Source organism: Ochotona princeps, chromosome 9 (genome assembly GCF_030435755.1).
Source record: "Ochotona princeps isolate mOchPri1 chromosome 9, mOchPri1.hap1, whole genome shotgun sequence".
NCBI classification, from domain to species: domain Eukaryota; kingdom Metazoa; phylum Chordata; class Mammalia; order Lagomorpha; family Ochotonidae; genus Ochotona; species Ochotona princeps.
Window position 1 is genome coordinate 33827247 of NC_080840.1, and position 13232 is coordinate 33840478.

Genomic DNA, 13232 nt, shown 5'->3' on the forward strand with positions numbered 1-13232 from the left:
TAACTCTCAGAGGACAATGTTATAACGAATTTAAAGATCATACTATCTTGATTTCTAGGATCTAGTAAATAAACAACTTTTAAAAAATTCATAATAGCTATTTTTGTAGTGATTCATTTTTCTGTGACCCATATGTAAGGGATTGTGTGTTTTTGAAATAATAATAAACTGGAAGAATCCTTTGAGACTAAGTGAGAATCTTAGTTGTTTTTAAAGAGGAAGAAGTTGAGTCCAGTGCAAGGACAAGGTTCACTGTTTGTGTTTGAGTTCCTGGTCAGAAGGTGACCCTCACACCTGCAGCCAGGGACTTCATTCAGCCCGGAGCCCAGGATGGCCTCCTGTGAGACTGTTAGCCTGACAGTGATCTGCCACTATTCCAGTCAGCCCTGGGCTTGGCTATGGCAGGTGACATCATGGGGTTACCTGTGGTTTAGGACTTAACTCTACTTTTTTATCAGTTCAGCTGAGGTGCGGAAGCTCTATCTCTGTTTCTCACCCTCCATTTATATGGTTGTCTTAAATACTTCCTCTATATACATTGGGAATCACATCAGTGTTATAAAATCTGCTTTAACCTTAAAACACAATTGAGGAAACTCAAAAGAAGGGAGACTGATTGATTGTACTGCTCATTATCTGTTTTTGTTGGCTTTCCTGTTGGTCTCAGATTCCTTCATAGAGTGTTCCGGTTCTGTTCCTAGAGCTTCTTTAGCCATCTCCTTACGTAGATCTGCAGTCAGAGTGCTTCTTCCTAGAGACTGTGACAGCTCTGAAAAATACATCCTCCTATTTTTCTTCTCTCACCTCCGTGGTTTCTTAGGAGAAACCTGCTGTCATTTGAGTGGCTCAGCCTTTGCTCTTTTAAATATGTTTTTCTTGACTCTGTCATTTCTGCCTCCTGCCATTGTTTATTTTCCAAAAACTTTATTTTTTTCATTATTTTTCCAAATACTTTTTCAACTCCATCTTCGTTTACTTTCTTTGATTCCAGTTATGCAAATGTTGACTCTTTTTTGAAAAACATCTTACTTGAAAGAATGAGAGCAAGTGAATGAGAGAGAGCATCCACCTGCTAATTCACTCCTAATGTCCACCTTGGCCAGGGCTGAGCCAGGCAGAAACCAAGAGCCAGGGACTCAATTTGTGTTTCCCACGTGGGTAGCAGGAAATGGAGAACGTGGGTCGTCATCTGCTGCCCCGCAGAGCTGTTAGCAGAAAGCTCGCTCACCTGCAGCAGTGGAATGTAATCCCAGACACTCCAGCACGAGCTACGGGTGTCCTGAGTGGCAGGCCAGCACCTGCTCTAGGTCTCTGATTTTATCTTATCCCTTAGGTAGGTCCTGGAAGCCTCAGTAAGTTTGCTCTCTATTGTTCACACGAACCTTTATTGCCTTTTAAAATTTAATCGGTTTATCTTTTTCTCGTAATACTTTGAAAAAAATCCTTCATGTTATTGAAAGCTTGTCTGGTATAAGTGTCATAAACATAATTTTTAGTTTAATTTTTTTTGTCATTCATGTCTCTAGTTTTTGTTGCCTATACTGCCATACTATTATGCCCAATTCAGAGCTATGTCTTCTGATTTAAAAAATCATGTTATTCATAATGTCCTTTTATGTTTTCCTAGTACTACATTGCCCATTTTAAAATTTTCATGCAAGTTCTTATACATGTGCCTTTTAAAGAAACATGAATTGGATATATTTTATAAAAGTGTATTTCATGTAGAGAACATGTCATTGTATTTATGTTATGAACTAAATGAACCTTTGTCTTTTAGTATTTAACTAAAACAACACTTTATTAGTGGAAATTCAACCCATTTATTTACATTGCTATGCTAATACCATTTTTATTACATTGTCACATTTTAATTTTGCTATCTTATTGCCATCTTTTTATGCTGCTTTACATTTTTCTGGTACTTTTTTTAAGCCTTTAAAATATGCTTAAAAACTGTCAATATATTTGGTAAAATTTATCTTTGACTATCAAGAGTGCTTAAATGACTTGTTCGTCAAATGCCCTTTTAGCTTCAGTAGCCAGTCCTCTTGTTTGTCACAGTTATGTCTGCAGCAGCTGTGTAAAGAAAATGGAAGTGTAAATTACACGGCACATACCAAGATACTGAGATTCAGAGTGTTAAACTGTGGAGACTAATGGCAAAGAGCAGTTGTAGTGAATTCGCATACTGGACTTCCTGGTAACAAGGTCGCGGCAGGCTGGATGAACCTGGGATGTACCTGGCCGTTTGTCCTTGCCTCACTGTCCCTGCATCCGAATTCACAGAGCCCGTGTCTCAGAATGGTGTTTCTGCTTTGGCAGTTATGCCTGATGGGTCCTGACCTTCTTTCCCATCTTTGCTTTCTTGTCCACATTGTTCACACTGTTCTTTCGTTAATTAATTCATCTCTTCTGTAGGGGCGTGTGTGATTATCTAACTCCTTTTTCTACTTTTACATTTCTTAGTGATGTAGGCTTAGAGTTGCACCATGTTGAATGCAATTTGCATGTCATATTGTAGTTGTTAAAAATGCATCTATCTTTCAATCATAAATTATCTAAGGGACAAGATCAGATTTTTTTTTTCATTTTGTTTGCATTTGGGGTGATCTTTCTACTAGTGGTCTCCACAATTTTCTGAGGAGCAGCACTTTCTTGTTGCCCTGCCATACTCTAGGGCACATCTTTCTTTTTTATAATTGTATGACGTTTAGTCGCAAATACCTGTCGTTTTCCAACTTAGCACAAAAGAAGTGGGGTGTACTCAGCGCTTTGCACACCATGGAGGGGAGTGTGATACTGACACTCACCTTCTACAGATGGGAGCTTAGTCATGCAAACACAGCCAGCTGACAGGGAGGCGAAGAAGCCATGGTTGGTAACCAAGCCGCTGTAGTTCCAGTCACAACTCTGCTTTTTGGTGAATGTTCAGGATTGTCCACCACACGGATATGTTAATAGAACTTGACTTATCTAGTAATTAATCTACAGCAGTTATAAAACACTTATTGGTTCTTTACAATCAATCCTACTATCTGTGTACTCTGGTAAAATTCTTCCTTATGACTTTTTCAAATGATGTATTTTCCATTTTAAAGACTCTTCCAGATGTTTATAATTCCTTCTTCAGCACTGATTTTTTCCTTTGATTATGTTTCTGCGTGCTGTTGATGTTTATTAGAATAGGCAGCTTTTATCTGACCTGTCTGCCATAGTCTAATGGAGGAACATATGTTTTTGAAGCTAGATTGCTGTCCCCAGAAAGGTCATTTATCTCAAATTATAATTATAACCTTCTCCCCAGCTGAAAAAAACAAAAACAAAGCAAAAACAAAAAGGTCCATTCTTTTGGCTTCCTTTCTGCTATCCAAATATTTAATACAACAGAAACCTTAGCTATATTATATAAAAAGAGGTGTGCTAAGTTGTTTTTTATGTAGTATATAAATGAGAACATACATATTTTGAAAGACTTTTCTGTACTCACTGAAAAAGATTACTCAAGACACAAAAATTAGAAGAACAGATTAAAGAGGTAATGAATTAATTGTATTTCTTTTGACAATTGATTTTGACTGCTTATTAAGATTAAAATTTTAGCTCTGTACAAAAAAATGTTTATTTTGTGATTTATTTCACAGTTTTTTTAAATTGTTACTATTTAATATGCAATTCCTTGCATATTATTGATAATCATGGTGTATTTCCAAGTGTGTTTGTTGTAAGGTTTTTAGAAAACAAATGAATTGAAAAAAATCTCTACTTCTAAAGAATCTGAAATATTCTTTTCTTAAACTTCATATTTATTTCTAGAAGAAAAGCAGTTACTGAAACCTTTGATTTTTGGTTTTGTAATTATATACTGTGTGAATATATGTTAGCTATAATTCAGAAAAGTAATTTTAATTTCTACCGTTGAATCTTCCCTTTGTAGCATCCTTTTATTAAGAATGCAAAGCCAGTGTCAATATTAAGAGACCTGATTACAGAAGCCATGGAGATCAAAGCTAAGAGACACGAGGAACAACAGCGAGAACTGGAAGAGGAAGAAGAAAATTCGGTTCGTAATTATCCTGAAAAAGTTGTGACTGTAATGAATCATTTTTTCTATAATTTTGCTTCTTTAAATCTATTAAAAACACTTATTATTTTATTTTAAAACAGCCATGTTTCTTTTTATATATTAGAATTTATTTTCTGTGTTAAAAATTTTGCCATCTGGTATCCAATGGCTGCCCTCCATATCGGGGTGCAGAGGCGTTTGGGAGGCTGGGTGTGGCTTCTCTCCTTATCTCCTCCCTTCCCCCAGATACAGGAAGAAAAAAAAGAGACTATGGAAATTGTGATTTCACCCATCTCCCTGTAGTTCTTTACCCTGTTCACCTGAATCAACATGTAAAAATCATCAAAAATAACAATAATTAAAGATTAAAAAAATTACATCTCATGGCCCAGAAAAATAATTTTTTTTGCTATCCTTTTCTGATGTCCTAAGGATTAGTGGTTAGTGGGGTGTAATGTTGGTTTGAGGAGAGCAGGATTGTGCAGTGTTAGTAGGTAGTTGACATGAGCTGTCAACTGTTGTTTGGAGTCTGGGGAGTTTTGTGTCACGTCTTCTGTAACTTTCTTGCAAGAGTCATCAGCTGTGCTGGTGAGGAGCACCACAGTAGAATACTTGGCGGGGGTTTTAGGTGGAGCAGGAGGACATCAAAGGACATGGCACATTAAACCAGATTATCCACTGGCTTTATGTTGATCTTTCACTGCAGTTTATTAACAATCATTGTGTTTATGTATCACAGTTGTGTTTAATGCCTCTGTTCTTTCCTAATGTTTTTTCCTTTGTATTTCATAAAGCTTTTTTTTTTTCCTGGGTAAAGATGTAGTGATGAATCTTCTTTGATATTGGATATCAAAGAATAATTATTTGTATAACACCATCTAATATTATACTTGAGAAGTTTACTTTTTTCATCGTTTCTGATATGCACAAATAGAAGAAATTGCAGTATTTTGTCCATTTAAATTTAGTTTTAGTTTCAGAGACTCATCATCCAATTGGGAATGTTTTTGAAATTCTTTACCCTTCATTAGTTATTAAATTTTGTGTCATTTGGTAGCCCAGGAGAAAAAGAAGGGTATCTCTTGCAGCTCTGATTCCTGTCATTTGTCTAGATGTGTAGCTACATGAACTATTTATTGATAATCATGGTGTATTTCCAAGTGAGACAGAAGCTTTGGGCTAGATATAAAATCTTTCACTAATGAGTTAATCATTCACAATTTTTTCTGTAAAATAAAAAAGTCAGATTTACAGGGTGAAGGAGATACAGAGAGAAAGATCTTCCATCTGCTGATTTATTCCCTAAGTGGCTGCAACGGGTGGAACTGAGTCAATTTGGAGCCAAGATCCAGGAGCTTCTTCTGGGTCTCCCGCGTTGGAACAGGGTCCCAAGGCTTTGGACCATACTTGATTGCTTTCCCAGGCCACAAGCAGGGAGCTAGAGGGGAAGCAGAGCCTCCGGGCTTAGAACCGGCACTCATATGGGATCCTGGCAGATGTAAAGCAAGGAGTTTAACCACTAGGCTACCATGCTGGACCCCATCATTCCATATTTTAAATATTATCCCCTAAAGTTGCTTTTTCATTACCTCACGGCTGTGTATTAGTTCTATCAAGGTAAATAAATTAATTGAGATCTGTAAATCTTGTTTTTTTGCTCTTGGGTTTTTATAATTCCTGCTCTGGGTTCCTGTTGATATAGGTACATTTTCTGATTTCTATCAGTTAAATGCTCATTTTTTATGAAGTTTTTGTGAGTTTAAAAGTACTTTGTCATATTTTATTTGAACCTTATAAAAGTACTATTAGTCTTATTATTATTATCCCATTTTTGTTTTTGAGATAGATGAGTTGCCACAGTTCACCATGCTAGTAAGGAATCAAGACAAAAATTGGATTTTTTATTTTCAAGCTTCCTGCTCTTTCATTAATCCTTTGCTGCTCATTTTTCAGTAAAGTATTTACTACCCTCTAAAAGTAAACACCGTTAATTTATCATAGTTACGTCATTTATGATAATGTTGTGTTGTCAGCAAACCTACTTCTGCTCCCCTGTAATTCTACTCATTGCCTTTCCTTCAGCATATGTGCATTTCTGGCGAGGGCTGGACCAGTGAATGGCCATCAGCTCTTGGTGGACGCCTGATTGCTTGACTTGTCAGTACCATCCTATGCTGGCTTATAGACAAATTTCCCCTTTTTGTTGAATAGGACACTGTGTCGGCTGCTCCATATTTTACCCATTCTCTTTGCTGAAATACTCTTCTTCAACCCAGTACTCATGAAATGCCTAGGTTCTCTTCTGAGTCTCAGCTCATAATATTGTGTACCGTGAACTTTAGACTCTTAAAATATTCTTATCTCATTTTATCAGTAGATCAGTATTTTAGGAGTGGCTTACTTGGGTGCTTCTTGCTCAGGGTTTCATGAAGTTGATTGGAGCTGCTGTGATCTGAAGGTTTGACAAGGGCCTAAGGGCCCCACTTCAAAGATGGTTCATTCACCTGACTATTGGAAGGTTGCCTTTGTTCCTTGCCATATTAACCTCTTCATAGGGTTGCCTCTTCAGGACAAGGCAGCTAAGCTGACTTCCTGGGTGAGTGATGCAAGAGGGAGAATAAGAAGGAAATCTTGCTGTCTTTTATGATGTAGATTCAGGAGTTACATGTGGTTAAATCTGCCACATTAGTGCAGGGAGTTTCAAGAATTGGTACCTCTACAAAAGACACAGTAAGTTGGCAAAAACTGACAAAGCAACTTTTTAAAAACTCTAGAATCTAATTAAAAAAAAAAAAAACTTAGGCAAAAAAAGGAAGGTTTAGTGAAGAAAGGACCTGCTAGATTTGAGTCAGAATGTCTCCCATCTCCATTTCCTAGCTGGCAGCATTGCAGTTTTCCTGGGATAGCTTGCTGGTGTTGGGATAGGGACACTCAGGGCTTTTGCGTTCGCACTTTGATTTATCTGCTAACTCTCTAACAGACCAGGACAGAAGCTTGGCTTTTGTTTCTATTGAGGTATAGCAGCTTCCTGCGTAAAATCTGTCAACATATAAATTTACTAGAGGTAAAAACAAATTCACCATAATTTCAGTGTACAAGAACAATGCACAAAACCCAATGCTGTTTCTATGTATCAGCATTGAGGAATATGAAAGTGAAGTTATGAAAAATAATTTTTATATTACTATTAAAAGGTGAAATATAGAAGAATAAATTGAATGAAGGAAATGAAAGACTTGTACAGTGAAAAGTAGAAAATTCAATTGAAAGAAATTGAAGAAAACCTAAAGAGAAAAATAGGTGTTCAAGGATTGAAAAAATTAATATTAAGATGGTAGTAATCCTCAAAGCAATACACAAATTAATAGTTTCTGTCAAAATTTTCTTGGTCCTCTTTATAGAAGGGAGAAAGCCAGTCCTCCAATTCTTTTGGAATTGTAAGAAGCCACAGATAGCCAAACATATTGAAAGCGAAGAACAGAATAAAAACTTTATGCAAAACTGAAGTAGTCAAATCAATGTTGTAAGAACCATAGGAAGGCCAATGGATAGAAGATGAAACTTGCCATTGCTAAGTCTCCGTTGATTTTCTGCAAAGTTGCTGAAACCATTCAATGGGAAATGAATGGTCTCTTCAACTAGTAGTGTGGAGACAACTGGACAGCTGCCAGTAAAAAGAGAATTGCTTCTCGTCATATACGATGACATTTTCATGCATGGTCTAATTAGATGGCTTGGTGACTTAAATATAAAACCTAAAACTTTAACTCTCTTAAAAGATATAAAAGGGTCAAATATTATGACTTGGAGTCTGTGGATTCCTAGATATGATACTCAAGCATGAGTAACAAAAGAAAATAAATTGGATGTCATAAAAGTATTAAAAACCTGTAGGAATCAAAGGATATTATCAAGAAACAAAAAGAGATAAAATGAGAGCGCATATTTTTAAGTCACACTGATAGAAAACAAGCAACATAGGTGAAAATTAAGCGGAAGACTTTGTTAGACATTTCTCCAAAGACATACAAATGACCAACAAACACGTAAAATGACACCCAACCTCATTGGTTACTAGGGAAATGCAAGCCCAGATTAAGTGAGATACCACTTCAAACCCAGTAGGTATCCTCTTACACACTAAAAACACAAGATCACGAGTGTTTGTGGAGATACAACAGAATTGGAGACTTCATACGTTAGCAATAGAATATGAAATGGTGCTAATGCTGTGGAAAACAGTTTGGAAGTTCCTCAGAAAGTTCAACACAGACTCACTCTGTATGTCAGTAGTCGCACTCAAAAGAACTGAAAATAGGTACTCAAACAAGTATTTGTACGCAGATGTTCATAGATCACTATTCAAAATGGCAAAAAGATAGAACCCAAATGTGCATCCACTCAGGAAGAGAAAAATTATGATGTGTGAGTATAATGAAGGACTCTACAGTTGTATGAAAAAAGAATGAAGTATTGCCATATGCACAGTATGGACAACCCTTGAAAACATTCTGTTGAGTTAAAGAGCCAAGCAAAAATGGTTCCTGTTATATCATGAGTAGGTCAGTGCACGGTGACAGAAGTCAGATTGGTGGTTGTCAAAAACGAAACAGCTAATGATGGCTAAGGAGGGAGATGCTATCTTCTCGTAGGATTATTAAAATATATTCATAGTGATAGAGGTGATGGTGCCATGTTTTAAATGTTACTACATGCTACTCCAATGTGTACTTTGAAATGGCTAATATTGTCTGTGAAATTTGCATCAGTTAAAAAGGTGAAAAAATCATTAATTCTGATCCACATTCATTTATTTGGGAATTAAGCAGCATTTTTTAAAGATCTGTTTTTATTTAAAAAGGCAGATTTAGAGATTGAAAGGCAGAGAGATCTTCCATCGTTTGGTTCACTGCCCCAAATGGCTGCTACAACAATGCTGAGCTGATCTGAAGCCATGATTTCACTCCAAGCCTCTCACGTGAAGTTATAGGGCCCTGCAGACTTGAGCCATCCTTGGCTGCTCCTCTAGACGCCAAGCAGGGAGGGAGCTGGATAGGAAGTGGGACAGCTGGGACTTGAATGCCCCATATGGCATGCTGGTTCCGCGGGAGCAGGATTACATGGTCCTGGCTCCTAGGTAGTACCTTTCAAAGAGAGAATTGTAAAAGAAGTTATGGCTGTGACTTAGTACCCACAAGACTGTCCTTTGATTGCAAATTATTTACATTCCTGTTCATGCACAGTGTATTTTCTTTTAAGAACTTTTAAGAGCTGCCACATCCCACCCCAAGTATTATCCAATTATAGCAATAACTCCAAATCAGCTTCTAAATCACTTAAAAAAAAAAAGTAAGCTTTATTTTCAACATAAGCCCATCAACATCAAGTGTCTGTTGTAGGGGATAATAACAGTCATCTAGAGAATTCTTGAAGAGCTAAGGGTACTAGGAATTTAACTGAATGAATACAGTCTTTTTATATGTTTAATTGAAGAAAAATGGACTTAAGACTTGGTCCAGGAAACCAAACCAAGTCAGAAGGAAGCAGATCAGGAGCGGTGAAGCTGCACTTGCTTGGCCGGAGGCACGAACAGCAGCTGAGGGCCTCTTGGATGTGGCTTTCCTCAGTGGTTTTCCGCTCCAGCTCTGAATAACATTCTGTTGTTCCCCCTACCTCCCGAACACAAAGTCAATAAATATCTATTTTTTTTTAATTTTGAATTTTATGCTACAGTTTCATAGGTTCTGGGATTTCCCTATCCCCCTCCCCAAGTTCCCACCCCCTGACTGATTTTCCCATACTATTATAATAGTATAGTCCTTCATAAGCAGTCATGAGTCCCTCAATCTGTTATTTAACTGTTTCCTGACATTGCTGCTGCCGACAATGTCAGACAGTCCGGCATCCCATTGTCTCGATATGTCCAACAGTTTCATTGAGAGTCCATTTTGATTTGGGAATAGAGATGCATACTGCATTGTATTTTCACATCTGCTTTTTTTTAAAGATTTGTTTTATTTTTATTGAAAAGTCAGATATACAGAGAGGAGGAGAGACAGAAAGGAAGATCTTCCATCTGCTGGTACACTCCACAAGTGGCCGCAATGGTCTGAGCTGAGCCGATCCAAAGCCAAGAGCCCAGAGCCTCTTCTGGGTCTCCCACAGAAGTGCAGGGTCCCAAGGCTTTGGGCTGTCTTCTACTGCTTTCCCAGGCCACCAACAGGGAGCTGGATGGGAAGTAGGGCTGCTGGGAGTAGAACCTGTACCCATATGGGATCTTGGTGTGTGCAAGGTGAGGACTTTAGCTGCTAAGCTACTGCGCCAGACCTGTGTCTTCATATCTGGGTATGATAGTTTCTATTACACCATCACTATACATTCCCTTAAATGGGAAGCCACAAAACAAAGTTAACAATAGGAATGGAGTTTAAACAAAAATTTACAGTACCATGGAGTTGAAAAACGTGCCACTGAATTACCAAGGCATGGATGAAGAAATGAAAAAGAAAAGATAAAAGCCTCTTAGGTAAAATGATGCCACTGTGCGATCCATGAGCCAGTAATGAATTCGATAAGAGAAAAGAAACTATTTGGAAGAGATGAAAGTAAAAACAAAAATATCAAAACACATGGGATGCAGTAAAAATGGTATGAAAAGGGTTATTGGTCCTACAATTTACAGGAAGACTTCCTTGTATCAGAGAGAACATATGCTGTTTGTCCTTTTGGGATTGATTTATTTCACTGAACATAATGGTCTCTAGCTGGGACCATATAGTTGCAAGTGCTAGTGTTTCATTCTTTTTAATGGCTGAATAGTATTCCATGGAGTAGATGTGTCATAGTTTCTTTATCCACCCACTCCTCTTGGGATGGGCATCTGGGTTTATTTTTCCAGCTGATCTGGACGCAGCAGTCTAGGAACCCATGGAACAGAAAGCTTGCTCACTTTTCATTTTACAGTCAGAATTTTTGAAAGCTGAACCAATTGAGATATCTATAATGTTGGCTATTGCTTTTGCTGTTACTGATTGATCCTTTTTGATTAGGGCACATGTAAGCGAAATCTTGTCCTTACAGATTAATGTGAATGGCCTGCCACTGCAGGCTTCTCAATGCTCTTCCAGAGAGTGACACCTTTACAAGCTGCTGACTTTGGGGGGTGGGTGCGGGGCACTGTCTCCATCCCGTAAACTTTTCATTAAGCATCACTGATTCCACCATTCTTCCATCCAAGCCTGGTCATAAATTTGGTATTTATACTTTCTTCAGTGTTAGATGAATTCTTGATACTGTGAACAGGCCTTTTCTCAAACTGATGCCTTACCCTTCTTACGTGAAGGTAGATTCTAGAAATTGGTGACAAGTGGTCTTCGTGGTCTAGGAGAGGCGTAACAGTAGAGCTAAGAAGATGGTGATGGGATGGTTCCTGAAACAAGGAGTACTTGGTATAAAAGCTGGGAGGGAGGTGAGTGAATGTACAAGCTCTGAGCTCACTGAGCAGGATCCTGCAGTAGCCTTGGGTCTAAAGGAAGGAAACCGGGAAAAACTACTAAATCACTTTCAAATAAAGATGAGGTTCCTTTAACCCTATTGTGCTCAATGTGAAGATCTGTGAAATAAAGGGTAAAAGGTCTTCACCCCACATGTACGGTGCATCCTGGTTCGCCATGCGTGGGATTATATTAACATAGAGAATTCCATTCAGAGAGGAAGAGATAAGGTATACAAGAGTATACAGACAAAGAAGTATTAGAAGTTTGTTGACTAGAACTTGGTTCTAATCCTGGCCTGGTGATAATTATTCATGGCTCTTTTCCTTATCTCTGGGTTCTTGGTTCTGCCTGCCTGAATGTTCCTACCTCTTTCCATGAAAGGTAGCTGTATTTTGAGTTAAATAGTTTTCTCAACCCATTTCCTGTCTAGAAGTTTGGGGATCTAAACTCCTCTTTTCCTGTTGTGCACCTCCATCCTACTCAGTCCTCACTGCTGGTCTTTTTGCCAAAAAAGCCTGCGACTCTCTCAGAAATCCCATTCCACTTTACGCCATGAGAACAGGCCACACTCAGAGAGACGGTTGAGATCATAACTTCTGTAACCTTGGACAGTTTCTGACATTACTGAAGACCACTCAGCTTCTAAGAAACCCCTTTGTTTGACTGAGGTACTCCTTTAGGTCTTTTTTGCTTGTTTGTTTATATGCCGTTGTTCTTGGATCTCCAAATAAAATCAAACTGTCTCTGATAGCAGTGTCTGCCCTCCTCCTCAATCTATGCTTTTATTAGTTAACTCCTCCACCCCGGAGCTGCGAAGTTTAACAAAGATATGCCTCTGATCATCAGCAGAATTCTGACCAATCTCAGTTCTTTGGCATGCAAGCATTTTTACTTCTATACACATACAAAAAGAAACTCCAGAAGAAAGATTTATTGAAATTATTAGAAATATCAATAGGCCTTTGCAGAGCTGGAGCCACCAGTGGCTTCCTTTGGCATTTGACAAGCTGGAGTTGCCAGTAGCATCACACTAGGAGCTGTGATAGGCCTGAGATCATGCTCATGTTTTGATACCTAGCATGGGTGCGGGGGGGAGGGTGAGGTCCCAGGGTAGCGTGGGTGCCTGTGGGCCATACCTGAGGTCTCATGCACTTGTGTCCCAAGCAAGTGGAGAGTACCAGAGGACCAGGTCAGGGAACCTTTCTATAATCTTGGGTCTCTGGTGGGCAGGCAGAGCTCCAGGCCAACATGCTACCTCACCAGAAAACTGGGCTTAGAAAGCCTGGGCTGGGAAACCCATGTGCTCCCAGGCATAGGGACTATGATCTGCTTAGGAAAGCGGGTATGTGGGAGTATAGAAAGGTGTGGGAAGAAGGACTACTGAGATAGTATGTTGCAGGTGAGGAATGACTTCTGGGGGATTTCCACTGACAAGGCTACTGTATTTGCAGCTAAGCAAGGGTCTGAGACTGAGTGGTTTGGAGGGGAAAGCCAAAAGACCTTTCTGGGTCAGACTGATGCACCTGTCCAAGTAGGAGACCTGAGTTGAGCTAGATAGCATGGCTCAAAACCACCCACTGGTGCACACAAAAGCTAGGGCTGGAGACCGTATCTGGCATAGCCAGATCACAGTGCTCACTAGTGACAGTTGGAATAATGGATGGGTCACA

At 38.8% G+C, this 13232-nt stretch overlaps 1 protein-coding gene across 1 annotated transcript in view; it reads left to right on the top strand.

Moving 5' to 3' along the window:
- Nucleotides 1–13232, top strand: part of STK3 (serine/threonine kinase 3) — a 285278-nt gene that overhangs the window by 169201 nt on the left and 102845 nt on the right. The window contains exon 8 of the mRNA XM_004580628.3: nt 3938–4063. Within this exon, the coding sequence (XP_004580685.1) occupies nt 3938–4063 (126 nt within the window). The remainder of the gene's footprint in view (nt 1–3937; nt 4064–13232) is intronic.